The 24,470-nt window shown below is 48.9% G+C and overlaps 11 protein-coding genes across 11 annotated transcripts; 7 read left to right on the top strand and 4 right to left on the bottom strand.

Annotated features, from left to right (window-relative positions):
- Positions 1-33: 33 nt before the first annotated feature.
- On the top strand, positions 34-1,414 carry F5891DRAFT_992533 (proteasome activator pa28 REG alpha beta subunit). The gene is made up of 10 exons (XM_041378189.1): positions 34-89; positions 145-221; positions 309-442; positions 465-592; positions 654-691; positions 803-804; positions 876-893; positions 944-1,074; positions 1,129-1,242; positions 1,293-1,414. Exons 1-10 carry the CDS (start codon positions 39-41, stop codon positions 1,332-1,334), a joined length of 735 nt encoding a protein of 244 aa, XP_041233893.1. The 5' UTR covers positions 34-38; the 3' UTR covers positions 1,335-1,414.
- Positions 1,405-3,263, bottom strand: F5891DRAFT_1134253 (WD40-repeat-containing domain protein). The gene is made up of 4 exons (XM_041364769.1): positions 3,053-3,263; positions 2,670-2,993; positions 1,921-2,614; positions 1,405-1,870 (listed from the first exon to the last, which is right to left on the bottom strand). The coding sequence occupies exons 1-4, from the start codon at positions 3,234-3,236 to the stop codon at positions 1,534-1,536; spliced, it is 1,539 nt and encodes a 512-aa protein (XP_041233892.1). The 5' UTR covers positions 3,237-3,263; the 3' UTR covers positions 1,405-1,533.
- A 540-nt stretch (positions 3,264-3,803) lies between these two features.
- F5891DRAFT_1179839 (uncharacterized protein) lies at positions 3,804-4,561 on the top strand (the record flags this gene model as incomplete). Its single annotated transcript, XM_041365834.1, has 7 exons — positions 3,804-3,820; positions 3,871-3,977; positions 4,033-4,095; positions 4,150-4,184; positions 4,241-4,363; positions 4,419-4,458; positions 4,509-4,561. 7 exons carry the CDS (start codon positions 3,804-3,806, stop codon positions 4,559-4,561), a joined length of 438 nt encoding a protein of 145 aa, XP_041233891.1.
- Positions 4,562-4,940: 379 nt separating this feature from the next.
- F5891DRAFT_992523 (uncharacterized protein) lies at positions 4,941-6,869 on the top strand. The gene is made up of 4 exons (XM_041378188.1): positions 4,941-5,544; positions 5,601-5,963; positions 6,012-6,111; positions 6,163-6,869. The coding sequence occupies exons 1-4, from the start codon at positions 5,068-5,070 to the stop codon at positions 6,564-6,566; spliced, it is 1,344 nt and encodes a 447-aa protein (XP_041233890.1). The 5' UTR covers positions 4,941-5,067; the 3' UTR covers positions 6,567-6,869.
- Positions 6,870-6,901: 32 nt separating this feature from the next.
- On the top strand, positions 6,902-8,157 carry F5891DRAFT_992518 (uncharacterized protein). Its single transcript, XM_041378187.1, has 4 exons — positions 6,902-7,402; positions 7,457-7,513; positions 7,566-7,819; positions 7,874-8,157. Exons 1-4 carry the CDS (start codon positions 6,955-6,957, stop codon positions 8,120-8,122), a joined length of 1,008 nt encoding a protein of 335 aa, XP_041233889.1. The 5' UTR covers positions 6,902-6,954; the 3' UTR covers positions 8,123-8,157.
- Positions 8,030-9,608, bottom strand: F5891DRAFT_9309 (t-SNARE). The gene is made up of 7 exons (XM_041373953.1): positions 9,335-9,608; positions 9,240-9,286; positions 8,977-9,189; positions 8,852-8,927; positions 8,618-8,799; positions 8,315-8,566; positions 8,030-8,258 (listed from the first exon to the last, which is right to left on the bottom strand). Exons 1-7 carry the CDS (start codon positions 9,543-9,545, stop codon positions 8,232-8,234), a joined length of 1,008 nt encoding a protein of 335 aa, XP_041233888.1. The 5' UTR covers positions 9,546-9,608; the 3' UTR covers positions 8,030-8,231.
- A 57-nt stretch (positions 9,609-9,665) lies between these two features.
- On the top strand, positions 9,666-11,791 carry F5891DRAFT_992511 (6-phosphogluconate dehydrogenase). The gene is made up of 8 exons (XM_041378186.1): positions 9,666-10,233; positions 10,293-10,449; positions 10,497-10,521; positions 10,574-10,670; positions 10,722-10,834; positions 10,888-11,165; positions 11,232-11,253; positions 11,302-11,791. The coding sequence occupies exons 1-8, from the start codon at positions 9,794-9,796 to the stop codon at positions 11,424-11,426; spliced, it is 1,257 nt and encodes a 418-aa protein (XP_041233887.1). The 5' UTR covers positions 9,666-9,793; the 3' UTR covers positions 11,427-11,791.
- Positions 11,792-11,809: 18 nt separating this feature from the next.
- F5891DRAFT_992506 (uncharacterized protein) lies at positions 11,810-14,615 on the top strand. Its single transcript, XM_041378185.1, has 6 exons — positions 11,810-12,066; positions 12,156-12,233; positions 12,286-13,354; positions 13,409-13,565; positions 13,620-13,937; positions 13,987-14,615. Exons 1-6 carry the CDS (start codon positions 11,970-11,972, stop codon positions 14,131-14,133), a joined length of 1,866 nt encoding a protein of 621 aa, XP_041233886.1. The 5' UTR covers positions 11,810-11,969; the 3' UTR covers positions 14,134-14,615.
- A 53-nt stretch (positions 14,616-14,668) lies between these two features.
- F5891DRAFT_9039 (phosphoribosylglycinamide synthetase) lies at positions 14,669-17,675 on the bottom strand. Its single transcript, XM_041373516.1, has 10 exons — positions 17,332-17,675; positions 17,218-17,284; positions 16,877-17,164; positions 16,580-16,825; positions 16,381-16,532; positions 16,186-16,324; positions 15,951-16,131; positions 15,632-15,903; positions 15,376-15,579; positions 14,669-15,320 (listed from the first exon to the last, which is right to left on the bottom strand). The coding sequence occupies exons 1-10, from the start codon at positions 17,530-17,532 to the stop codon at positions 14,713-14,715; spliced, it is 2,358 nt and encodes a 785-aa protein (XP_041233885.1). The 5' UTR covers positions 17,533-17,675; the 3' UTR covers positions 14,669-14,712.
- Positions 17,676-17,825: 150 nt separating this feature from the next.
- F5891DRAFT_1097699 (uncharacterized protein) lies at positions 17,826-21,318 on the top strand. Its single transcript, XM_041363535.1, has 3 exons — positions 17,826-18,521; positions 18,587-19,768; positions 19,805-21,318. The coding sequence occupies exons 1-3, from the start codon at positions 17,997-17,999 to the stop codon at positions 20,948-20,950; spliced, it is 2,853 nt and encodes a 950-aa protein (XP_041233884.1). The 5' UTR covers positions 17,826-17,996; the 3' UTR covers positions 20,951-21,318.
- Positions 21,319-21,454: 136 nt separating this feature from the next.
- Positions 21,455-22,068, bottom strand: F5891DRAFT_938385 (uncharacterized protein; the record flags this gene model as incomplete). The annotated part of the gene is made up of 3 exons (XM_041374160.1): positions 21,455-21,739; positions 21,792-21,914; positions 21,970-22,068. The coding sequence occupies 3 exons, from the start codon at positions 22,066-22,068 to the stop codon at positions 21,455-21,457; spliced, it is 507 nt and encodes a 168-aa protein (XP_041233883.1).
- Between the last annotated feature and the right edge of the window lie 2,402 nt (positions 22,069-24,470).

Raw genomic sequence — 24,470 nt, 5'->3', positions numbered from 1 at the left:
TCACTAACATGAAAGGCAATTCCGTTCCAGCGCCTGTTATGATTCTGACCACCATGTCCATGACTAAAGAGGTTGCCAAAAGCATTGAAGTAAGTACTGTCAGCCGCAACTGTGACGCGTTTCAAATGCAAACATAATGTATAGGACTTCCGTACAAAGGTCGCGGAGACTGCAGAAGGCATCGTCTTCCGCGTGTTCCCAAACAAGGCGAGTTACTTGCTGTGTCTCCGACTTGTTGCTCATGTTCATTGCAGATAATGAATGTTATAATTTCTTTTGCTTTTTCCCATTCGCTCACCTATATACAGTGAACTTACGGGCCTGATTGAGTCTATGAATGCCCAAGATTCACCCTACCAATTATCTCAAGCGGCTACATCCACAGACACTACCGTCCACCCTCCACCGTCATCAACAGAGACTAATGGTTCATCTAACAAGCGTAAGCGCAATGAAGACGGAAGTGCCGCGCCCTTCCCATCTGAACGAGACCGTCAACGCAAGATATCCAGAGCGTGTACATGCCAACAAACTCATCTCGAAGCTGCATGAGACGGTCAAACTAGAGTGTGCACAGCTATCTGACTCTTGTGTACGTATCTGTCTATTGTGACTTCTTATGGGTATTTTTTTTACCATACATAATCAAACAGGACAAAGTCAAATTATGGGTGAACCTGACCATGCCCAAGTACGTGCTATTCCACATTTCTTATTATCTGCATTGACATGAGATTCAGGATTGAAGAGTGAGCCCTTTTCCCTTCCAGTGGGTCGCTTTTTGACGTCGTCCCTCAAACAGTGGTGACAACTTCGGTGAGTTAAATTATAGGTCTTATTTGTGGTGGCTAAACTGAAATCGTCTGCCACTTAAGGTGTTCAAATCCAAGAGGGTAAGTAATCATGGAGTGGCCGTGGCATCATTGGTCTGATACTCTTTCAGAGGTTCTCAGCGAACTTCTCCGTTCGCAGGAGAGCGCGTATAATATACGCGATGCTGCGCGCCAACATCATCTGGCAAGAGCAAAGATTTGCTCCAAACTCATCAAGTACCCCCACATAGAAGATTACACAGTACGCGCCTCTTGTGTAACATAATCTTGAACCGCTGATGGGATTATTATTTAGCTGGGTTTGAAAGAACACGATGAGAAGCAGTTTTTCTTTTCTCGCCAGAACCTCATAGACATGCGCAATGTTTACGCTGTTCTCACTGATATCCTGCATAAAAATATTGCCAAGGTAAGTTTTCCGTATCACTCCGTCGTTCTCTCCGCTCATGTTGTGTGTAGATTCGGGCACCCAAGGGAAACAATGGTGTCGGGCTGTACTGATGCATAGATGTTCTGGGTCCAGTAATCTTACCGTATCCATACTGATAATTACAACAACGAGTCGATGACGTTTCGGTTAATGCGTTCCTCTGTTGGTCAATGATATCTATTATGTCAATTCCAGGTATGTAACTTCTCCAGGTTCTACTTTTCCATCGGCACGGTGGCAGCAATGGCTTGTGCAGCCTCTGGCGCACAACTACACTGATATCGTTTTGAAGATGTTGAATCCATCAAGTGCAGTGCTCAAAACTGCGCCTGGAATCTGTGGATGCCAGTGAACTTCCTTGACATCCTTTTGACCTTGATGGACAAAGAGGAGTTGTGGCGGGACGTCTCGTGCACCATCAGGTGTGTCATTCATGGATGTGCCCATTTCGTCATCGTCCGGTTCGACTCCAAGATCCCAAAGGGTCACCTGGTCGTCTGCGCCAGACGCAGCGAATATCGAGTCTTCAGTCGGGTGCCACTCGATAGAAGTTATGGGGGCGGTGTGCCATTTAAAAGAGGCAACGGGGCTAGGTAACACTGTTGTCCTTGACGATCTGTGAGCATGAGCGTGACATACGATTTGACCTGAACATACCCTTTCTTTTGGACATTGCGTAGGTCCCAGACCTTGATTCCACCTTCATCGCCACCACTGAGAAGGAGGTAACTAGTACTTCTATTCCAGCTAATGACATTCACGTCACTTTCATGCGCTGGCTCGATTCCGGCCACACTTCGCCGTCCTTTACTCCGCACGTCCCAAATCTGCACGCTGCGGTCCGCAGAGCATGATGCAAATACGGTAGGTTCAGATGGGCTCCACTGCAGGTCTTCGACGCTGGAGGTATGTGATGTGAACGGTTGAGAAAGGGCGTTGAATCCTGATGGCGTGGTTGTCGTTAGGTATATCTTTGAGTGCACGTCTCCAGTGAGTAGACGTAGCGATGATGGATTTGCATTTCCTGATGAAGCCCAGTCCATTGCAAATCCTTCGGCACGACCATGCGAGCTAATAGTGAAAGCTGGCTTATTAGTTCTCGATTTGTCCCACGAGTATCCCGGAACATCCAGAGACTCGATTAGCGGTCTGATGTCCCATATATGAACTTTGCCATTATCGGCCCACGTTGCGGTAAAGTAGGGCTGTGATGCAGGAGGTAGAGGTGATGCAGGAGGTAAGGGTTGGGCACGAACACGGTTTACACCACCGTGATGAGGTACTGAACGGAATTCCAGTATAGCATCTTCATCGAGCGCATCATCATCATCCTCGTCTGAATCTGAATCATCTGCACATGACAATTTATGAGCATCGATTGACAAAAATATGAAGTCGTACATTACCTCCATCCTTTTGCGTTCGGTGTAGTGAGCTCATTTTGAAGACTGAGAGCTCGTTTTTGCTTGCTTGATCTGCTTGTGTTCCAGCGACAAGGTATGCAGTTATTGGATAACGTTGCCGCTCGTCCCCCAAACTGTCCCTGAGGACGTCGAATGACAAACAAGGCCATGTGACATTCATCGAATGGCGCATGATATACACTGAGTCGTCAGGCTCCAATATCTCGTCCTTTCCAAGGACATGCGTCCCGGGGATAAATGCCTCTGGAGCAGGAGGTAGTTCTTCGGATTCTTCGATAGCGGGCATGACTTCATCAACATCCATCCCTAAACGACATCACCTGTGAGTTACACCCCGAAGCCACACGAAAAACAATTTCACGTACCATCTTCGCCGTCCCCGGTCTCTCCATCAACCACCTCCTCTTCGGATTCGATTTCATCCTCCCAAGCATCCTCGAACTCACCGATATCATTTACTTCATTCTCATCACGCTTAGCTCCACTTCCAGATGCCTTCGCAAATGCTTGGCCGTCTGTTTCCCTGTCGGATGCACTTCGTTTGGACATCTCGGATTGAGGTTGCTTGTCTTGCAGATCATAGCTCAGATCTCAAAATTATCGAGCACGTGGTTAGACTGTTGATTACATAAGTAATTTTTGATGACACCATTGGAAGTACTTACTCTGTGGACTTCCAAGCAACTTCCAAGGACCAAGAGGTATTCTAGTACACACGATCTGCGCAGTTGCACACTACTAGTCCCATTATTCCCTGTATTACGATTCCTTTAAAACAGTGCCTGGCCGGCATGCACTTTGCGCGTCATCCCGGGAAGCCTAACACCTGACGGCCTTGCAAATGATTCCTCCATGTCATCATGCCGAGCGCTGACGCGGCCTGGCATCACGGGCATTAGACTTTGTGCCTTGGGAATTATGAATCTGCTTTTACCAAGCCAAGAGACGCGTAAGTATCTGATGGGATGACGCGTATCCGAGTAAGTACGCGTACCATGAGTACCTCTGAAGGCCTGAAGCACTATGGTGGCTTACTATAAATGCAGACCACGGTTCAGCATGATAATATCTCCATAAACTGCACCCCAAGTTACTTCTTTCAAATTTCAAGCAATAATGGCTCTACCTGAGGGGTGCGTTGGCTGACTGACCATACTCTTTCTGACGACTTCATTTCGTATAGTTATGGATATGTTCCGAGTTCATTGATCACCATTGGGTGGGTCCTTGTCTGGCAGAGTATCATGGTTGGGAGGTACCGCAAGAGGGCAGGGGTCGAGTTTCCTCAACGTGCGTTCAAGTGACTTCTTACTAATTCTAGACTCTCTGATACCTTCCACCACAGTGTATGCTGAACAAGCTGAGGTCAAAGATTCCGCTGCAGCCCTTCGTTTCAACTGCATGCAGCGTATGTTTTCTCTAAATTCGTAGTTGCGTGGCCTTTGATTCACCCTTGACCTAGGTGCACACCAAAATACGCTTGAAACGGCACCCGTGGTATTCGTTTCGTAAGTCTGCACTGGATTTGAGGAGAAAGTGACACATAACAAAAGTTGCCGTCAGAACTGTCATGGCAGGGTCTGAAGTACCCTGCTCTAGCTGCTGCCATATGTGTTGCATATTCCTTCGCGCGCATCGCTTATACCATTGGATACAAGTCGGGCCAACCAAAGAGGGTTCGTTGTTGCGCCTTGTTATAATACTCGACATCATCTCATTTATGTTTTTCAGCGGGTGTTTGGAAGTATTGTCAGCAATTTCTCAGTGCTTGGTAAGTAGTATGATCTGTATCTTGCCTCCCCTCTCTTAACGTCTCTCTAGGACTCTTGTCGACTGCTACATACGTTGCCTACCAGCTCCTTCCATCGTGTTAATATCAATGACACCAATCACATTGTGAATAAATTATCTCAGAGAGACTCAATTCACGCAGCTTGCCTCACGAAACACGATCAAATACCAGCACATTCTTTTGTCATCATCCTTCCTGGCAAGCTAAACGATCTAACGCACGAGTTTATAATAACTTGCGCGTCTGCGGCAAATGGATAGTCTTACGATTCACGTGCTTGCAGCCTGCTACTAGTGTCGCGCTGACAACTCATGCTACAGGTTGCTGCGCGAGTCAGCCACAATATTTTGTTGAAGTTCATTGTTGTTCTGAGTGATTTGCCTCCGCTTATTGGCCTGGATGCCATTTTGTCCTCCCGGGTGATACACATATATGATTTTATCCACAAAGTCGGGTTTTTGCCCTTATCAAAGCGACTAAGTATGTAACATAACGGGAATGCCCCTGTGGATTTGGTAACTGTCCGGGAAGGCCACAACGTTGTCTGTCATTCATCTACGGTGGTCATTAGCTTTTCCTTCCTCAACCATGTCTGAATCATATAATCGCCTGCCCTTTCCAACCTCGTCCGAAGAGTTTGCACTCCCATCAACGTCGAGCGTGGCATCTTCTACATCAGCCGACGATGGACTGCCGAATCCACTGTTTTTGAGACTGCGACGACCGACATTACTCAACAAGTCATCGTACTATTCAGACAAAAGGATACAAAGTCCGTTGGCAATTTCGTTTACCGTGGCCTCCAGGAGACGAGGGAGTAATGGCGAAGAATCAGAAAGTGACCGAGAGAGAATGTGGTCTGAAAGCTCTCCATCAAGCAGCTCAGGAAATCCAACACCCCCAATTACTCTTCCACTAGAAGGAGATGACGAAAGCAACACTAGCACACGCAGTGGTGGGCCCAGTCCCTCAACGCCGCCGCCGAGTCGCAATCTGAGCACAAATGCACTACCAGTCAATGCTGGAGACACGCCTATCCCAATATTGCGCCGTCCTACTTATCCAGTGAGTGCTATGCTGCGTAGTCGTTATTCGTATGCTAATATTAATATCTCATGTAGCTGAAGCCTGCGCGCATATTGAATCTGCTAGCAGAACCACGTCCAGAAGAGGACGAACTTCAGTCTGAGGCAGCTTTCCAACGCCTGTTGGCATCGCACTCCGACCTCCCCTCGCAACCCCGTACACCTCGTGCGCCCTCAGACCGTGGTCGCTATCCTGAAGAAGTGGGCCACGAGGATTCGCACGAGGATCCTTTGAGTGACGATGATGATGACGACGACGTCCAGGGCCTTTTTGCCTTTGATATACAGAGCGAAACAAACAACGTCAAGCCTTGTACCCCTGCTCAGAGTGTAAATGGGGATGATTTGAACATGTCCCTGGCAGAAAGCCCGATGGGAGTGGCCATGGATGTAGATCCCGTATGTTTCCACTATCTCATTCGTTATCTCTTGTTAACCGCCGGGCAGCCTATGGTATCTCCCTCCATCATTTCCACGCCCATGTCTATTCAATGGCGATACACGCCACCCCCAACTACAAGCGCGGTGCGCTCGAACAAACGTAAATGTAAGGTAGTCGCACATTACTCGAAGGTATCACATTAACAACTCGTGGCAGTGGACGACAGATATGATCCATATCCTACATCCGCGAAACGCCGTGCTGTATCGCCTTCCATATCATACTTGCGAGAAACACACCCCTCACTCGTGTCGTACCCTCGGACACCTAGTTCCAGGCCTCCAGTCCCAATTCCTCTTTCTATCCCTCCATCCAATTCTAGTACTTCAGCCACCTCATCACCCACCGTCACGTCCGGTTACCCTTTCCAAACTTATCCGAGTTCACGGCAGGTAAACCTGGGAACCATGAGCTTATCTTCTAGCCCTGTACTTCGGCCTTCTTTAGGGCTTGTGAGTCCGATTTTACGGCCGATTCTGCGGACGCGGAGAGGAGCTGATGGCGAGGAAAGGGAGATCGAAGGCGCAGGCGAAGCCGTGAATGGATTATCACTGGGCTGAGTGACCGGGCACCTTGAGTGACATACAGAATAGCAATTCGGGTCGCTTTATCTGCGTTTACTGATCTGGTTCGGGAAGTTGCGCAAAGTGCGCGGGCATTTGCTTCCACGCACGCTTGAATCGGACTGCTTTCCAAGGTGTTTGAAGCCCTTCGTTCTATAGCAATGGGCTAATGCATCTCACTGCGAAGCTGTCCCGTATTGCACAGTTGCCTTGGCAAGCTGGTTCAAGGCTCTCCCGCACTACACGCACATTATGTACAACATCACGTGATGTAATTGCTAATACATACTTTTTATATCCAATCTGCCGTCTATTCGCTTCAAGCGAACCCGGCAGGAACGTGCCACCTCTCAAAAGACGCGCCCAGGATCCTATATAAATATCAATGTCTTCAACTCCCAAGCTCACCAAACGCCAAAAAAAGGGCATAGCTTTCCGCGAGGGCAAAGGCAAATCAAAAAACCAAGTAGACCTGGAGCACGATGTCCCTATTCTCGAACTTCAGGACCTTAGTGACGGTCGGGCTAGCGGTGAGGAGGGTGGGGAGGACATTCAAGGCGCTCAAAGGAGTGTTGGGGGGGAAAGGAAAGGAAGGAAAACGGCCGTGGCTCAGAAGGACGGAGAGAAAGAAGGGCTGGTGGTGGCAACGAAAAAGAGAAAGAGGGAAGTTGCGGAAGATGCACAAGGAGCCGGAGATCTAGAAGGAGAGGATGGGCCGTTGGGGAAGCGAGGAGTTAAGAGAACCAAGGGAGATGCTGGGGATGTTGCAGAAGATGCTGAGCAGGGAGAGTCAAAAACCGAAAAATCAAAACAACGTTTTATTCTGTTTCTTGGTATGATCGAGCACCCTGAGGAGTCCCTCCGCTTAATTGACACCTTGACCTCAGGAAATCTTAAATATACCACCACTTTAGAATCAATAGAGGCTCACTTCGCAGCATGCGGTAAGTTATTACAGTAATCTGCAGCACACGAGGTTTTGACATCGGCGCTCAGATCCACCACCTACCATCCGTTTACTTGCACCTAAATTAGCTGCTAATAAACCATCAAGACCCGTGATGAAATCCAAGGGATGCGCTTTCCTTGAATTCAGGCATCGCAATGCTCTTCAGCAGGGCCTCAAACTGCACCACTCCAGTTTGGATGGTCGTCAGATCAATGTTGAACTTACTGCTGGCGGTGGCGGCAAGGGCGAAGCGAGGCTGTCGAAGTTGAAGGAACGGAATAAGGAGTTGGAGAGTCAGCGAGTGAGCCATGTTCCCAGCGTAGTCTACTTGGTACTAAGTAACTTAATTGCACAGCAAAAACAACTCCAGAAGAAAGCCAATTCAAAAGGTGAAGAGCCAGCGTCTAGGATGGATGCGGCAAAGAGATTTTCTACAACATCAGGCGCCGATCAGGAGGTGCAGAAAAAGCGGACATGGACGGTCGGTGACACGGAAGACTCCACGACACATCGCGGGGGAAAGAAGCACGTGAAGGCTGATAAAACACGGCGGACCAAAAGCAAAGACTGGGGTACTGGCGTTAATGCTATCCCTGTTGGCTGAGTTTCATTTTGCGGAGTATTCTGTGATTCCTTCCTATGATGTTAGATATTAAATTATGATATGAATATCGTGCTAGTAAATATGCGACAAAACGGCGCTTAGCGTCCACTCATGAGACAAGAATGAAGATAAGGAACTGGTGAAGGGGTTTAGAACTCGCATGCCTGTATTTCTCGAGAAGGACAAACTCACGAAGACGATCAACACGCCAAAGACCTTGAGCATCAGCCAGCGATTGCTCGAGATGCTCGCGTAATACTTGAGCAGCTCTCTCTGTGCACCACTCACATTCGACGCGATATCCACGGTGTCTGCGTCAATGCGTTGTACTGTTTCTCGTTGCTCGGCAACCATATTGGCCAGCTGGGTGAATATTTGTCCTAGTTCTGCAATTGTCGATTCGATGGATTCTATCGCTGTTGATCTTGATTGGATATACGAGTCCTGGGAGTCTCTCAGTATAAAGTGTAATTAAGCAGCATTCAACTGAATCACCTGTTGTTCGATTTGCTGCATCTGCATGAATGCATTGCCTCCGTGTTTTGTTGAGCCCTCCTCGGCTGAATCAAGGTCCAATGCGAGAACGTCTTCGTTTTGAAAGGCTCGGCCTTTGCCTTTGGAGTTAGGTCGGCTTCCGTCACCCATAGGGTCTTGTCTCCCGTTTAGAAGTAGCGAACCTGATAGGCGAATTGGTCGCGAGAGCTCGTTTATGCACCAATGATGACTTACTCGGTGGGGCGTGGTGGGTTGCAGCTGCCGTAGAGAACATGAACTGCTCTGTACGGTCTTTGCTTTCTTTCATGTTCTGGAACTCCATTTAGCCTGAGTTGCTGACATGCGGTTTGGCGCCTCACTTGTGTCCTAACTTCCAGAACATCCTTGAAGCTCATGCTTGTATTTGCCAACTTGCTCTGCAGCATCATGACGACATTGTGGTTGTGTTCCTCAATTTGTTTCCCCTCTGAAGATTTTGATGCTTGTGCATTCCTTTGCTTAACATAGGATTGCAGAGCGGCTATTTGCCTGTTTATGTTCGCAATGTCTTGTTTAATGATAAATGTCAATTCCTGAAGGATTCATGTTAGCGTACTGCGGACACGTCGGCGAAGAAGCATACACTAATCTCCACTGGTCTGTCGTCAAACAGTGTCTTCCGTTTCGCGACTGGAAGCTGGTCAATAAACGCAGTGAACAATAAGACGTTGTACTTACGCTGCGCAAGCTTTCCTAGTTTTATGGCAGTACTGCTGATATCTTTCCCAATGGCAGAGGCCATACGCGAGAATTCGCTCTTTGCTCCTCCATTGCTGTGGGATTGAAGTAACTTCTGTTTCGCCTCAGCGGCTCGGGGTGGTACAGCGGACCTGTTTCGTATGGACTCCACGCATGAACGAAACTCTTGTGTTCTATCTTGTATTGCCATGGCGGGTTGCGTCTATAAGGAAAGAATAAGGTATTAAATATAGATGATGAGTATGTGTTGGACGAAGGGCGAGTTGTAAACACCGGCTGCGGCCGGCCACCACGTCTTCCGGCCGGCCATCGACATTGAATTTATGGTCTAAGCCCGGCAATAACGCCGTGAGCTTTTGCTGGATATGATACTTACTCGAGAGTACTCCTTGCTACTTTATGCTACTTGACTAATCAGAGCATCTTGGCCAGTTGTGCATGCTGCGTTATATTGCTATTCGACGTAATAATATCGTCAAGAGCAAGCTACATCCACGGGCCAGTGTTATCCTCTGCTCTCATCGTAACCATTTCTCCAGGCGTAGCACTCACTCCACCGCCTCTCTCTCTACTGCGAAATTCACTATGCTGTCATTACCCTCAACCCCACCCCCAAAATCAAAAATTCTGGTCTTTGGAGCAGGCAATTTTGGAAGCTGTTTGGCGGACCATCTTGGAAACTCAGACCATGAAGTATTCATGTGGTCTCGAGAAGCTCGTTTCGTGGAATACTTTAACAAGCATCACCGGAATCCAGACTACCTGAAAGATCACGAATTTTCAACGAATATTCGTGTTGTCGGCCCGGAGATACCCAGCAAGGCGATGATGAAACAGATGGATGTTTTACTTTTTGCAATACCAACGCAAGGCGTCAGGTGAATATCTCATGGACCTGTCTCAGATTCCGTATTTTATTTGAGATCGAAACCAACAGAGAAACACTCATCAAACTACAACACAGCTTCGACCGCGCAAACTTACCTTTGATGATTTTTGTCAACAAAGGTATTGAAACAGGCACACATGCACTAACGCTCGAGATCATTGCTGATACCTGCGGAAGTGAAATTGCGCGCGCGGCAACTTTTATTGTAAGCGTTGTCTTGTCTGCTTATCTCCGTAGTCGTGACTCTGGTAGTCCGGACCATCATTTGCAACGGAAAGTACGTTCAGAATTTGAAAAGAATCATGCCTCCCCCTGAAAAGAACCCCAAGTTGTTCGCAGGCAACCGACGTCTGTTTCTGTCGCATCTCTAACAGAATCGCAAGCAAAGAAAGCGTCAGAAATATTCCATCAGCCGTGGTTCCGGTGGTAGGACTTATCCTATTCCAATCTTGGCGTTTTGGTTCAAGGTGCATACAGCTACACTGGATCTGATCCGATAGGGTTAGAACTTGCAGGTGCCCTCAAAAATGTTTACGCTATCGCCACAGGCCTTGCCGATGGACTCGGATTCGAGAATAACACGAGAGCCGGTAGGTTTGTTACATTCTTCAAATCAGAATTGTAATTATAGCTTACCGGCAAGGTCTTATTACTCGCGGCCTCGCCGAAATGACGCGAATCGGAACTGCGTACGGAGCATCACCATTGACGTTCTTAGGACTGGCTGGTGTGGGAGACTTGTTTCTTACGTGTAGTTCGCCGACCAGTCGTAATTACACCGTGGGTTATCGACTAGGTAAAGGAGAGCCGCTGGAAGATATTATCAAGACGCTTGGTAGTGTAGCTGAGGGAGTGACAACAGTGAAGGGACTGAAGAAGATTATCGATGAAATGCAAGTGTCTGCGCCTCTTGCCAACGGGGTGCGTAATGCGATCTGCCTTTATGTTTCAGCTAAAACAATCTCGCTTGCCCGATTGCAAACCCAGATATATGCTCTTCTCTATGAAGGTGGGTGCAGATGGAGCCTGATTTGCCTAATCTGAATGTCTCGTGCAGGGAAAGACCTGCATGAAGGTATACAAGAATTAATGTGTCGTCCACCGTCACGCGAACTGGACCTACCGGAGAAAGCAGGGGAACCTGCCAAGAGGTTGATGCAGAAGCTTGGATTGGACACATGAACCTTTTTGTATACATAGTTCAAGTCAGGTCTCGAGCAAGGCTCCCGTTTCCGCGTAACATGTGATCGTAACTTGATAACACGTCTTCCTGAAAAGGAACATAACATCCGGTGCCTAAATCAATGACCCACGCGTCGACGTATGCATGCATATGTAAGCAATGCGAGAGACAACTGACTATTGTCCACGTCCAATAATTTATTGATTGTAGTCACATCTTCTGCTGTCTGCAAACTTGGCCAGCGTGAGGTGGTCTATATAGATCGGGAGAACCAGATAAGATTTCCTCACATAATAATATATTACTTTAAAATTACATAAGCGTATCCAAGTAAATATTTTCTCACGCATTTTTTTTTCTTTTTTTTTTCGTAGGGGCGTGCCACACTCCGAAAGCCGATTCAAGCCAAAGTTGAGGTCGACGTGTCTAGGTCACATCTTTTCTTCCTTTCGCTCAGTTTCTCAGATCTGCCCTCGGTTCATTCTGCGTAGCCCTATTTGTTCTTTTTCTTCATCCATTAGATTCACTGTAGGATTTGCGACATGGTCTCACAGCTCTGGACCGCTTGCTCTGAGGGAAACCTCGAAACAGTCCTTAGCATACTCAATGATGCATCTTCGGTCGATATCGAGATCAGAGGTGTGTTGCTCGCATTTTCAATTTCACACTTCCACGCTCGCAGAAACTTAATATCATTTTCTTTGTCTCCACCTGCAATTCTGTTACAGATCACACAGGTTCCACTCCCCTCATCGAAGCAGTCAAGAACGGACATGTTGATGTGGTGAAGGTGCTACTCGACCGAGGTAATATAATTCACGCGTCAAATTGCGATTATCTCATCGATTGTATGATCAGGTGCCGATCCTTCTTTTGCATCTGTGCATGGCCGGCCAGAAATGTACACATCTGATGCTGCGATCTTGGAGCTGTTCAATAATGCCCAAAACAAGCCTGCGCCCAATGGTGTACCTGCACAAGAGCAAGGCTACACCCAGGATTCGATGGTTAATCCTGCGAAACCCTACTATTCTGTCCCCGCTGGACCTTATGCTTATTACCCAGGCGTACCCCCTATGCCGACATTGCCCGATGGCTCTCCTGCGTATTATGCGCAGCCCCCCATGCAAATGGGTGAAAACGGAGGTTTTGGAAACCTCCCTCCGCCGGAAGTGGCACGTTTCATTCCTTGCAGATACTTTCCTGCTTGTCGTTACGGTACCTCTTGTCTCTTTGCCCATCCTCAAGCTGGCCCGTATTATCCTGCTCCCCCGCCACCCCCTGCACAATATCCCGCTCCTTATGATGCAATGACTCAACAACCTTATGCCCCTAATTATTACGCTGTACCTCCACCTACATATCACCCTCCAAGTTCGGTCCCTCCTCACATCAACCCCGCATCGCCTACTGCAGGTCCCGTTCATACTCCCTCACACCCGCCGATGGTTCACACCAGATCTGGTTCAGAAGCGATATCGCCTGTCCAGGTTCCTTTCAGCCCTTCCGCTGCACCTGCACCTGTACCATATGGTGCTGTATCACCTGTATCACCATCGTACCCACCACCATCTCATGTACCTCTTCCACTTTCTATCCCTTCGCTTCCACCTCCCCATCAACCGCCTAGTGCCCCGGGTCCGCAATCGCCGCAAACAGTATATCCGAATGGCCCAATTTCTGCCCCTCCATTCGCTGTTCGTCAAGATCCTGTACCATATCAATCTCACGGCCCGCACCACCACCATGGATTCAATGAAGCCAATAGTGGGCCAAAGCCACCTTCTCATACTGAGGGCTTTGGCCACGGTCCAGTGTTCCGCCAGGGCGTGAATCAAAATCGTCGGGGTAGTATGAGACGTGGATCCTTTGGCGGAAGTCGTAAACCGGCTTGCCTCTTTTATCCTGCAGGCAGGTGCAGGAATGGGTGAGTTATCATGATTCCACTATTCATTGCTATATATTCAATAGAAACACTTAGCGACGAATGTCGTTTCCCTCATGTTCTTCCTGACGTTACGAATACTCATCCCCCTCATTTTAATGGGCGGGGTCCACGTCCAAAGGATAATGCGCGGAACGGACCCAACGGTATCCCTACGATTGAGGAAAAAATGGCTCACTTGAACGTCCGAGAAGTATGATCATATTTCTAATCCTAGGATTTGCCCTGATTGGTTTATGGTTTACAGGATGCCCAGCCTCGCGTGAACGGCACCGCAGCTTCTAGCCGATCTCAATCGACAGACGGCAGCCGCTCGAGGGGAACAAAGTCCAATGGTCCGTCTCGAGCGGAGAAAAAATTTACCCCAAAGCAGAGGGTTCCCAATGCAGATGAGTTTCCTGTACTTGGCGGTTCGACGAATTCGTCGAGAAGCTCTGTCAATGGGTCATGCGGTCCGACGGCAGCACAAGTACTTCAAGCGCCCGCGCCTGCACGCAAAGAAACCGCGAAAGACCCAGTGACTCGTACTGCATCTCCAGAACAGAATTCTGTAAAAAACCAGGCTGTAAGTTTTATTGGTAGTAGTCTTGTGTACTGGACTGATTGGTTCGTAGGAATCGAAGCCTGCTGGGGTCAATGGCGTACAAACTAATGGCACGCCTGCTACTGTCCCACCTCCTGCCAAGTTGCCCCTCTCTTTTGCAGCTGCGGCGACGGGGACTGCGCCTGAAGTTTCAAAGGAAGTGTCTGTCTCTGCGTAAAACGGACCTATCTTTACATTTATGTCATCATCGGGTTTCTCGCTTTACTTTAATCTGATATTTCTTGGTTCATTCATCCGACTCCATTTATTTATCTTGCTGCCATATTTTTCTCCTGTTTCTGGATCATTTTCCGCATATACTAACTATCCATTACCATGATTTCACACTTGCCTTTTTTCGTCTGGTCAATACAGCATTACAGTTTTTTTCACTCGGTACCCTTGATATCTAGAAGAGTCCGATTTTTTTCTCTCATTGTGCTCTTGTCTCATTTATCTACTGGTGTTGATCTGTCTGCTGGGGTACACATACTATTTACATCTACTTTCGACACTGACTCCCTCTCCCATCTCATATCATGTCTTGCTCACATTCAGTATCAATATCGCAATGTTTTCATGCATACTGTACCTATGATCGAGACACCGTCCCGCGAAAGCAAATACAAGGCGCTCTCGCGTCTCGTTTATCGAGCGAATGTAGCGTGAATGCATCCTGATACTTGTACTAATGCGGACGAATTGACTGTATTTGTTTCTGCTACGTTTTCAGCGGTGCATGCAATCAAGCATTTTGCTATCGAGGACTCCAACACTCCAGATTCCTCATCTCAACCCCACTCTTATCCGTCACCTCACCAATTCGATAAACAGCAGCATCGGCAGTCTCTCGCAGGACCTGCACAGCCCTATCCACATCCTCCCGGCCCACAATAAGCACCAACCCAATACCATTATTGAACGTACGAGCCATTTCCAAAGGCGCGATTCCCCCACGCTGCATCAAGAACCGGAACACAGGGGGGAGCTGCCAAGTCGACACATCGATGAATGCGCCCATTCCTTTTGGTAGTACCCGCGGGATGTTCTCGATAAAGCCACCCCCTGTGATGTGAGACATGCCTTTTAAAAGTCCTTGGTGTACAGCTGGGAGGACTTGCTTGATGTATATCCTAGTCGGCTCCAGAAGACTAAGCGCGAGTGTTTTTCCATCGTCCCACGGACACGTCGAGGAGTATGACAGGTCTGTCATCTCGATGACTTTTCGAACGAGCGAGAACCCATTCGAGTGGATTCCAGAAGAAGCGACTCCGAGGAGGACGTCTCCTGGCATGATATCCGCACGAGGGAGGATCGAACTACGCTCGACTGCGCCGACTGCGAAGCCTGCGAGATCGTAATCGCCTGTGTGTTTGTTTTGTTATGATAAGGGGTGGATTCCCTGGGAGGACACTCTCACCATCTTGATACATCCCTGGCATCTCTGCCGTTTCTCCACCGATCAAGGCACAGCCGGCTTGTTGGCAGCCCTGTGCGATACCCTTGATGACGTCCGCGGCAGTGGCGACGTCCAGTTTGCTGCATCCGTAATAGTCGAGAAAATAAAGCGGCTCAGCGCCCTGCACAAGCAGGTCGTTGACTGACATCGCAACGAGGTCGATTCCTAGGGATGGAGTTGTCATACTTGATTAGCGACTCAGGTGTGACCCACTCACCGACCAGATGGTGGATACCGGCATCGACAGCGATACGAAGTTTCGTACCCACGCCGTCTGTCCCGCTAACCAGCACGGGATCTTTGTAGCCGGTCGCTTTGAGGTCAAAGATACCTCCAAACCCCCCTATTTCCACATCAGCGCCGGAGCGCTTAGTAGCACGCACATATGGCTTGATGGCTTCCACGAGCTCGTTTCCGGCATCTACTGAGACTCCGGCCTGCGCATATGTCAGGCCGTTTGATGGAGCTTGAATTAATGATGTCAGTGCTCTACGATGTGTCAGCTTTGGTTATGATCCGACGGATGAGATGCATGCCTGTGTGCGATGTCTCGCCTGTAAAACTTGCCCTCGAATGAGATTTTGTCGACAGTCGCATAAACTTGCGCAAGAGCCTGTTCCAGGGTTGGTGCAGAGCATGTTACTGCCATAACACGGCCACCAGATGTGATCAGATCATTTCCGCTCATCGATGTTCCGCAATGGAACACCACAACATCTAACATAAAAGGTTAATCGATCACCCAAGATCAATAAATAGAAAAGGCTATACCAGATGGGACCTCGCCAATTTGGATTAGCTTCCCCTTGGCATAGCTCTCGGGATATCCTCCTGAAACGAGGATAACAGAGACTGAGAAGCCTGGACGCGTGTTGATCTGGACAGAATCTAGGTGGCGTTCTGCGCACGCCTATTGGATAGGAGAATCAACAGCCTCTCGGAAAAGCTGATGATGGATGGACGCACGAGAAGGACTGCAGCGAGATCGACGTCGTCGCTCAGGAGCATCATGAGTGCCTCGGTTTCGGGGTCCCCAAAACGCACGTTATATTCCAAGACCTTGGGCCCGTCGGCAGTGAGCATGAAGCCTGTGAAGAGGAGGCCGACGAAAGGGAATCCTGAGGAAGGTGAGCGGGAGATGGGCTAGAAAAGAGATCGGATATACCTTCTTTGCGCATGCCGTCGATAGTGGGACGTAGAGACTCGGTCATGATACGATCCATGATTGCAGGTGTTGCCACAGGGGCAGGGGCATAGGCGCCCATGCCTCCAGTATTGAGGCCGGTGTCCCCCTCGCCGATACGCTTGTGGTCCTGTGCGGCAGGTAGGGGTACGATAGTGTACCCATCAGAAAATGCGAGCACAGAGATCTCAGGGCCTTGAAGAAGTTCTTCGATCACAACCTCATCGCCTACGAAATGGTATCATTGTATTTATAGGTAAAGAAACGGTAGTGACAAACCTGCCGATCCAAAAGCATTGTCTAGCATGATAGATCGCAAACCTTGGATAGCCTCATCAGTAGAGGAGGGAATGAGGACGCCTTTTCCGCCTGCAAGGCCACTGGCTTTTAAAACGACAGGGTGACCACATGTTTGAACGTAGTCGGTGGCGTCCTGGAGTTGAGAAGATGAGAATGTTCTAAATTTAGCGGTGGGTATAGCATGACGGTGCATGAATGCCTTGGAGAAGGCTTTGGATCCTTCCATCCTGGCTGCCAGCTTTGTGGGACCGAATACGGGTATGCCAACTGGATAAAAGATGAGTAGATACAAGGTGATGAGCGGGGAGGGGAATAATAACCGTCACGAAAGCATTTTTCTACGCCAAGAACGAGGGGATCTTCTGGACCGGGTACTACGAGATCGATCTAGTCGGATAAGAATTGATATCAGATGGAGTTGGTTGAGAAAATACCTTTTTGTTTACGGCGAAATCGACAAGATCCTTGTAAGGGTGGACAAGAGGAAAATGAAGATTTGAAGTTTTTTGATTTTGAGCAGATCCTGGATTACCAGGACATACAAATATATGTTTTACGGTAGAGGACTGGGCAAGTTTCCATGCGAGAGCATGTTCTCTGCCTCCGCTGCCAAGAATTAAGATCTGCGTGCTCATCGCAAAGATGAGTGAATGGATGATAAATAGTGAGACGGAGCTAATAATTGACGCCTGACACAAGATTCGGGTTTATCATGTCGAATTACAGAAATCCGGTATTCTCAAACGTTCTTGAACCATTTGAAGAGGTAACCATTGATGGACCAAGTCAACCGACCGGCTCACGGTTCTCTTTGTTCTCCCGCGTTACGCGATCGCTAATTTCTTTTTTTCCCTTGTACTAGATTCAAGGCGCCGGCGTGTTTGACCGTCGTCTGGCTGCAACAAACCCCCATGAAGAACTCATGGAAGAACAATCTGAAGTACAGCGTAAACTTTCAAGAAGGTCCTCAAAAAATACACCGGGAAGGTCTTTATGGAAAAGAAAATCCACAAAGAAGACCGCCGCAGCATCACTAGCTACAGCCGCTGGACCTGCACTTAAACACCTGGACCTGCAATCTTCTCAATCTCTAGTCTCTATGGACTCAAAACTCGCAAACGACACTTCTGACGAAGACCACGATTTTTCTGCTTTCATCTCTCGTTCAATAATCCCAGATCCTCTAGGTGAACTACCAGCTTGGTTCAAGAAAGAGAACGGCATGGCTGCTGCAAACACTTCATCTTATAGGATAAAATATCCTCTGCATAATCCAACAGGTCCCAAGTGGTACAAGAACTACCACCTTATTCCCCCTGCTCAGCTCAATCCTGGTAATCGTCCTCCGTCCGTCTTCTCTCCTTCATTTCCACCAATGGCTTCCACTCTCAACGACCGTTCAGAGGACTCTATCCGCTTGCCTGGCCCGAGCCGCACTCCCTCTGGCACTTCCCTCCAAACTCCCTCTTCCTCTCAGATTCGCATCCCAGAATCAGGTGGTAAACCTCGCAGCAGAAAAACTTCACAGGATAATGCCGATTTGCTCGACGCCTCTGACCCCTGGGGTACTCACTGGCATCACCAGTCCCCATACGATACAGGTACAAATATAAGTCCCGTCTCAGTCGACCCTCCCGAGGCAAGTAGCTTCTATTCTACTCTCATATCTTTACTCATCTTCCTCTTCAGGGCCGCTCTCGTTCTCGTTTGTCAAGCATGAACGGCACACCGACTCGTCGTAAGACAGTCACCCCGTCTCCATTATCTCAATCTACATCCGCACTACATACACAACCATCTGAACCGAACATCACCCGTAAACTCAGTAAACGCCGAAAACCCGTGTTGGGCAACCTGTTCAGTGGACAGGACTCGTTACAAGTGCCGGATACATCTGCGCGTCGTCACTCCACTATCTTGCCCACCTCCGTGCCTAATACATCCACTGTAGCTCTATCAACGCATTCTTCAAAGAAGGAGCGACGAACAAGCGTCTTAGGTCGACTGGTGAGGAAGTTCAGCATGTTGACCAAGTCTACTCAAGATGTGGGACCTACCATCAGCGAACGAGCAGAGGATGAAGCTACTGCACCTTCTGAGCCTCGCCGCTCTTTTTTCTCCCAACGACAGCCTTCTCCAGAGAAGCCGTCAATGGAGAAGAAGCACTCGGATCCATCCAAGCGTGTACCGCCGCCACAGATAGAAATTGACTCACGGACAACGGAAGGGTTGGGTCCTTCGCCAGAATTGGAGCGCGAGATACCCGACTATCGGTCGTCTATCTCGTTGGAGGTGCCATTTTCGCCTGGACGGTTGACAATAGCAAACCCAGATGCGCCGAGTACGGGAGGGAGTACGCCGATCAGGCTAAGCCTTGCGTTACCGCCCGAGGACTCGCCTCACATAAGTGTTTCACCGCTACTACAGCCCGTGCAGCACCGTCACGATAGGAACCCCAGCAGGGAGTCAGTGGCTCATCCCACTAGTAAGACATCGCCTGTCAAACGCAAAAGCCCTGCGCCTGCACCTTCACTCTCTGTTCCTGATACGGTTCGCTCTCCCGCGAGTGTTCAGTCACTACCACCGTTATCCACCCATCGCCGCGCCCCGTCTATTCCCCCGTTGTCGATGGGCGCGCCTTCCTTGTTGACCTCGCCCGTAGCAGCCCCGGAGGTCAAAACATTTCATGCTTACTCCATCGCCACCGCCGCCATTGTATCAACGTCGGATGACTCGCCCTTGTCCAGGGCATCAATCCTTGTCAACCCACCTACACCACACAACCCTGACGAGTTACACCCAGACCTTCCATTTGAATTGCCTGAAATCGAGAGGATACCGAGCAAGGCACCCTCACGGGAGACATCTCCCGTCAAGAAGGGCGATGGTGAAGTACGCATGGCCAAGTCAAACTCCACAACGAGCCGGAAGACGGAGACGTTCAGGTTGGTGAGGAACCCGTCTGATAAGGTTTCGTCGTTTGATAATACTATCACTGCTGAGGGTGAGCAATGGACTGTCGTCAATTCTTCTGACGCTCCTCGCCGGAGGCGGACAAAGGAGAAGCCTGTAGAAAAGAGCGAAAGGGTGGAAAGGGTAGAAAAGCCATCGTCACGGTCTTCAACGAATTACTATGAGAGCGAGAGGGTCGAAAAGCCGTCGTCGCGGTCATCGACGAAGGATCGCGAGAGCAGTAGGAGGGATCAACGAAGGCAGGATAGAGCTGCTCATGAAGCTGTTGAGAACCAGGGACGTGCGGGTAGTAGTAGTCAAGGTCAAACGAAACGGGCGAAACCAGAAACAGCCGACTCCGGGACCCTCTTGGAACGTCCTTCGCGAGCGCGTAGTTTTGATACCACCTCCCGTACGAGCGTTAATCAGCCGATGGTGCTTATGCTTCAAGGCGAGCCACCTCGTCAGCGCAAGAGCGATGACCGGCCACGCGATTCCTACAACCCAAAGCCCATCCGACCTGGTCCGAGTCCTATTTCTGGTATCGCACATGTCGAACGCATGCCTTCAAACACAACCCGTCCAATTTCGGAACTCCCACCTGCTGCAGATATCAATGCCCTTCGCGCACGCGAGGCATGGGAAATGGATCGCCTATGGAAGGGCAGAAGCATGAATCACCAGGAATCCAACATGATTGCCTCGCCGTCCAGTCGCGATTCACCGCAGGTCAACGGAGAGTTCAGAGTAGATGCCTCTGGACACGGTTCGAGTCACACGTCGTACCTCGTTCAGCCGCTCCAAGCACATCCTATGCCCGCGAGCGTGTTTTATGCCAACATGCCTTCTGCACCTCCCCCAATTATCTACACCGCCTCCTCTCCGTACGGACAGGTGCTTCATCAGGCCTCCCACCAGTCTGTTTACCGATCCCTGCACAACTCTTTCACGTTCCCTTCTACAGAGCCCCCAGCAGACTCCCCTTCTCGCCAGAACCCTCTACCACATCCCCCGCGCGAATCATCCTATCAACCCGCATACTTGTCAACGCTTGCAGATCGAGGCAGTGGAACTTCCTTGGATTATTGGACGAACAAGTAACTTACCCACTCGTACCCTCACCTTGATATACCACACTGCTCATGCTCAACATTACGCATTTCAGCGTTCAGATACAAGTACTAATTTAGATCATACTGCAATCTGTTTTTCTTCATTTCTTCAGTGCCCTCGGGGCTTTGTGATTAGGCGGATGTTATTTTTTCATTCACTTTGTCTTACTACTCACTTGTTATTGATTTGGACTGGAAACATTTTATGTACCAGCTCGATTAATTGAGCGCAATGCTTCGACTATTATGTATTTACAATCATGATTTCCTCACTCTTTGTAAAGTATGAAAACGATCGAATTTCGTTATAAGTACAATTCGCTTTGATACAGGAGATATGCAAAATGCAATTATGAGAGAGCTTGATGTGGACGTTATGCACATGAGCCAAACCAACAAACGAGATGTGCCGCAATCCAAACATTGGAAAAACGAGCAAAAGTAAACAAAAGTAAGTAAATTGAAAGAAAAGTGTACAAAGTTCACAATTTCATTATGAGGAACTAAACTGCCGATAGTCCAACGGCAACGGAAACTTGGGCGCGGGGTAATCGTCCCACTGGCGTTCTCCATCGAGGAAGCGACGCAATCGTGCGACTTGTGATGAAAGATACATTAAGATGATCTGCATCTCGATGTCGAGTTTGAGTTTAAGGATTTCTTCGCAAGTACGCAGAGCCTGCGTGCGTGTTGTGACGAACATGTTGCCTCGGAACCCTAGCTCTTTCAGGCTGTCGATCAGTTCTCCGAATTCTGAACACCATGCTAGCACGCCTAGCTGTTCTTGTGCGTGAGTACTGGGTTGGGATTTGAAGAAGAGGGAAACTTACTTGGCCGTATTGCTTGTAACGACCGTAGAGAACGTTAGGTGCTGCCCCCAGTGCAAAGCCGAATGCTTCGTTTTGCATGATGACGCTTTGTTCTGGGATGTATGGTTCGACTACAGGCTGAGGCTGCACAAGGCGTTAGCGTCTGACTTGGTTGGTAGTGGTGGCGGTAGGAACTTACCTCTGGCCTTGGAGGCGGCTCCTGGAACCACTGGTGTCCAGAGTAGTCCACTTCTCCACCAAAATCTACGTGCTCAGCGTTCTTCGCTGTAAAATCCATTATTTGACGATTAGGAGGAGGGCTGTTTTCAAGACGTAAAGTTTCGAGTAGTGTGGTGAGATCCTTTGGTAAAGGTATCGAATCAAGTGGGGCAGAACCTTGTGTTTGAGGGGTGAAGATAGCGTGTAAATTGGAAGAGTGTTCGCTTTATCAGAACGAAGGTTAGTCAAAGTGTTTCAGGTGGCGTATGATGTGGACTTACGATGGAAGTGGGGAAAGTGAAGTGGGGACGCTGAGATTGAGAGTGTTAGATGAGGGCGAGAAATGTTTTCGGGAAGACGACGAAGGAGATAACTCCTGTGAATCCAGATGATCAGGATGCCTGAGAGCAAATAAGAAATATCTCTTGCCTTAAAAAGAGGATTCAGAGACTGTCTATTCTCCTTGGATGATAAACGTCTAGAACCAGAACTACTGAGACGAGTCTTCCGAGCAGCAATTGATTGGCGATGACGCTCTGCACTGATACGGCTGACCGTTGATAATCGATGGTAAAATATCGGAGAAGGTGAGGGTTGCGCCGATACGTAAGCAGAACTTGATATTATGCTCGAAGTGCAGGAATCACCGGAAGAGGATTCTGCAATGGAATGCGGAGTTGCAAGTGAATCCCGATCTACTTCAGGTGTCTCCAAATAAATATCGGTGACTACTCGCTGGAGAACGGGCTTGCAAGGTGATTCAGGAGCGTAAAGAGGTTGTGGTGGGGGAACTGGAAGGAGAGATATCGGAACGGGTAAGGGTCTAGGGGAGTCGGGAGCAAAAAGTGCAGAAGTGAAATATGTGCTGATCTCCGGAATTTTTAAGTGCTCCGAATCTGTCAGGAGAGATATCCTTGAAGGTGGAAAGATGGAGCGATAGTCAAATAGATCACGGTTCTGTACGTTTCGACTGAGCCAAGAAGGGGATGGTGGAATAAATGATGTGCGGGATGACGGGCTGAGAAGTGAGCTGGTGGTGAATGGTGATGGTGATGCAGTAAACTCTGATGGGTCAACACACGCGTGTTTGGTAACGGAAGGAAACGGTTTCGCGACCTGCTCTGGATGTAAGGCGTCACTGGCAGGTGGTGGAATCGGAAGGGGTGCTGGTGATGACGATTCACCTGTTATAGCTGCCTTGCGAGCTAAAACGACAAGTGCGGCCTCAGAAGGGTTTGAAGAGTTCTCAACTGCAGGCTCGATGACAGGATTCGAAGGGCAAGAATGGAGGGGTTCTGTGAATGCAGATTGAACAGAGAGGGATAGTGAGGTTGCTTTGCTTGATACTCTCCTCCTGCTTCTAATGGTATTACCGGACGAAACGTCTGAAATGCGAGAGTCGAGTGGACTGTGTAATAACCTTGATAAAGACCTGAAGCGCTTCAATGAGCCAGTATATCTACGACTACTTCTGACGTCAAAGTCAAGCGTAGTAGGAGAGGTAAATGGCGCAGATATCTGAGTAGGAGTGCTAGAAAGTTCTGGATTTGCGTCGAAGTCGAAAGGTGAATCAACGAGAGGAGGACTGCGAAGAATGAACTCGTTTGTAAATGGAGGGGAGACACGGAGGGTAGAACAAGTCTCGTCGAGTTCTTGATTGGCAGTGATGAGTGTCGAGCTCGCAAGTGAGGATGTTGCGTAGGCCGAAGCGATCGGAGTGGGTATGTGAGTTGGGGGTCTTGGGAATGCAAGATATATGTCGGATACTTCCGCTGCCCGATTGGACTGGACTGTTTGCCGACCGGAATTGAAACCCGACAAGTGTATGGACGCCTTGGATAAGTTCTTGAGGCGATATAAAGCAGATTTGGTACGAGAAGGTGCTGGTCGTTTAGGAGGGTTGGATGGATCAGAGGAGGGCTTATTGCACGTTTCGCCGGTTGACGGTTCTGGATCAGGACGAGCTAGAGACTCGTCGTCGAGACTGACTGGAAGATCTTCTCGATTTACAAGTTCAAACTCCTCAAGTTCTTCACCTTGTCGTTGTTGCTCCTGCTCTAAGGTAGCCTCTGTGTGCTTTTTTGAAAAGAGACCTTGGTTACCTCGCCCTTTGAAAGTGCGGGAGAGCAAACGAGTTGGATCAAGAGTATGAGCCGAGCTGCGCAGAGAGCCTCGAAGGCCGCGAGGTAGTCTCGACTGAAAGTAAGTTGATGGCGACGTTGTATCTGCTCCAAGTCCTTGTGACTTGTGAGGAGAAGAGAATTAGAGCTGGGAGGAGTGACCTTTGAAGAAAATCAGGCGCTGTGTCAGCGTGATTGTAACGTGGATTCCTGACGACGTAGGAGAAGCTACATCTGGTTCAATTACTTACCAGTCCTTATCCTCGTGTTTTCTGTTAAACCTGTTAGTTTTCCGCTGACCTGCCTCGAGGCGCGATCGGCACACCATTACATAAGCTTTGACTGTAATCGCATTGTCTAG

Source organism: Suillus fuscotomentosus (assembly GCF_016647785.1).
Source record: "Suillus fuscotomentosus strain FC203 chromosome Unknown F5891scaffold_1, whole genome shotgun sequence".
Taxonomy (NCBI): Eukaryota; Fungi; Basidiomycota; class Agaricomycetes; order Boletales; family Suillaceae; genus Suillus; species Suillus fuscotomentosus.
The sequence above is the reverse complement of the archived record's forward strand: the minus strand, read 5'-3'. Positions and strand labels throughout refer to the sequence as shown.